The 1,664-nt window shown below is 51.6% G+C and overlaps 1 protein-coding gene across 2 annotated transcripts in view; it reads right to left on the bottom strand.

The window, feature by feature from the left end:
• Positions 1 to 1,664, bottom strand: part of ARHGEF11 (Rho guanine nucleotide exchange factor (GEF) 11) — a 117,881-nt gene that overhangs the window by 36,026 nt on the left and 80,191 nt on the right. The window contains exon 8 of one of the 2 annotated variants that reach the window (XM_010838205.1): positions 75 to 194. The exons of the other annotated variant lie outside the window; for it this stretch is intronic. Coding sequence (XP_010836507.1) covers positions 75 to 194 — 120 coding nt within the window. The remainder of the gene's footprint in view (positions 1 to 74; positions 195 to 1,664) is intronic. 2 annotated transcript variants of the gene reach the window in all.

Raw genomic sequence — 1,664 nt, 5'->3', positions numbered from 1 at the left:
CCGGGCTCCCCCCTCCCCCCCCCCCCCCTCCGCCTGCACGAGCCCTTCCTGGAGCTAAGCCTGCCGTCACTCACCACTAAGCCACCAGTCTCCTGCTGGATCTTCAGCTGTAACTGAGTGACTCGCCGCCGGGCGCCTTCGATCTGCTCTTCCAGCAGGCTGGCGGGGTTCCGGCTATACACCTCACAGATACGCTGGGGGGGGGGTGGGCGGGGGGCGAGGAGGACAAGGAGGAGGGGAAAAGGCAGAGGAGAGGTTAGTAGAGAATGGACGACTCACCAGTGGGGAGAGTAGGCAGTTATCCCGAAACAAAGGGGAGAGAAAGGAGATCGCTGCCTCTGAGGAGGTGTGTGTCATTTCACCATCACGCAGGAGCAAGAAGAGGTACATGTGGTGAGAACAGACCACAGGAGGCAATGGCAGAGAAGACAGGACACAAAGGCCGCTCCTGACCTGACCATTAAGGCCTACATGCTAAATGAGGTCTTCCTTGACTGCAACTCAAAAGGCAGATATTTAAGTGACTGGCCAGACCAGCACACACAGAAAATGCTAAGGAGGAGACATACACACAGCGAGAACCACAGGAGTTGAGACGAAGAAGCGTGGACAAGGAAGCCAGCACCCCGTACCCCAGCCCTGAAGCTGGGAACCACTGACACTTATCTAGCATCCTTTTAGCACACAGCTTGGGCTTTGCAGTCAGGGAGGCCTGCCTCTGAACGCTGGCACCTCTGCTCACTAGCTGTGTAGACCTGGGCAAGCTTGACTACGTCCTCATAGATCAAATGGAGACGTGGTACCTGCCTCTGGGCATGGATGGAGGCTATGAATGAGCTTATGTATGTAAAGTGCTGAGCACAAGGTCCGGTGCCTAACTACTTGACTGAATTCACGGCAGCTATTATTATTTTACTACAATAGGAAATGCTCAGTGAAGCTGGTGGGTTAAATAGTTACATAGACATTAAGTGCACATTTTCTCCATACTCATCTGGAAGCTCCCCACGACCCCTCATACTTACTGTTTCATCTTCTCCATGCCTCTCAAGCCCTCAGCCCTCCTCTTAGTCTCTGCAGATAGTATCATCTGGTAAGAATGTTCCCAACTTCACTCCATTTCAAAGTATCGCAGCTACCCTTACCCTCTGCCCTAGAAGAGAAACTCCATCTAATCCCTGTACAGGGTTAGGGCCTCCAACAGCCTCGGGCTCCTCTTGGGCATCATTTACATATCCTCAAAGTTTCCTCATTCTAATGGCTCCTTCCCTTCACCCTATAAAAAAGCTCAAGCTTCCTGTCCTAAAATGAAACAAACTACTACACAAAACCTTCCATCAACTCTGATAAGTCTTCAAGCCACCGCCTCATTCTCTTCTCCCTCCTTTCACAGCCAACATGCTTCCAAGCAGGAGTCTCTATGTAGAGCCCAGGCTTCTTAGTCTTCTAGTTGCCCACCAGCATACAGTTTAGTTCCTCCCATCACCACACTCTTCTGAAATCCATGGCTTCTTCTTAGTCCTCATCTCTCCAGAGCTCTTTAAATACCCACCTCTTCAAAATGTTGCCCGCTTCTGACTTCTCATCTTGACACTGACTTGGGTCGCACCCCTCCCTCCCTCCCGCATCTTTACCCGACTCCTCTCTTAAATCTAGGTGAGCCT

Source organism: Bison bison, unplaced genomic scaffold (genome assembly GCF_000754665.1).
Source record: "Bison bison bison isolate TAMUID 2011002044 unplaced genomic scaffold, Bison_UMD1.0 scf7180017864093, whole genome shotgun sequence".
In the NCBI taxonomy this organism is placed as follows: Eukaryota; Metazoa; Chordata; class Mammalia; order Artiodactyla; family Bovidae; genus Bison; species Bison bison.
Note: the sequence above shows the minus strand (reverse complement) of the source record. Positions and strands in the feature narration are given on the sequence as shown.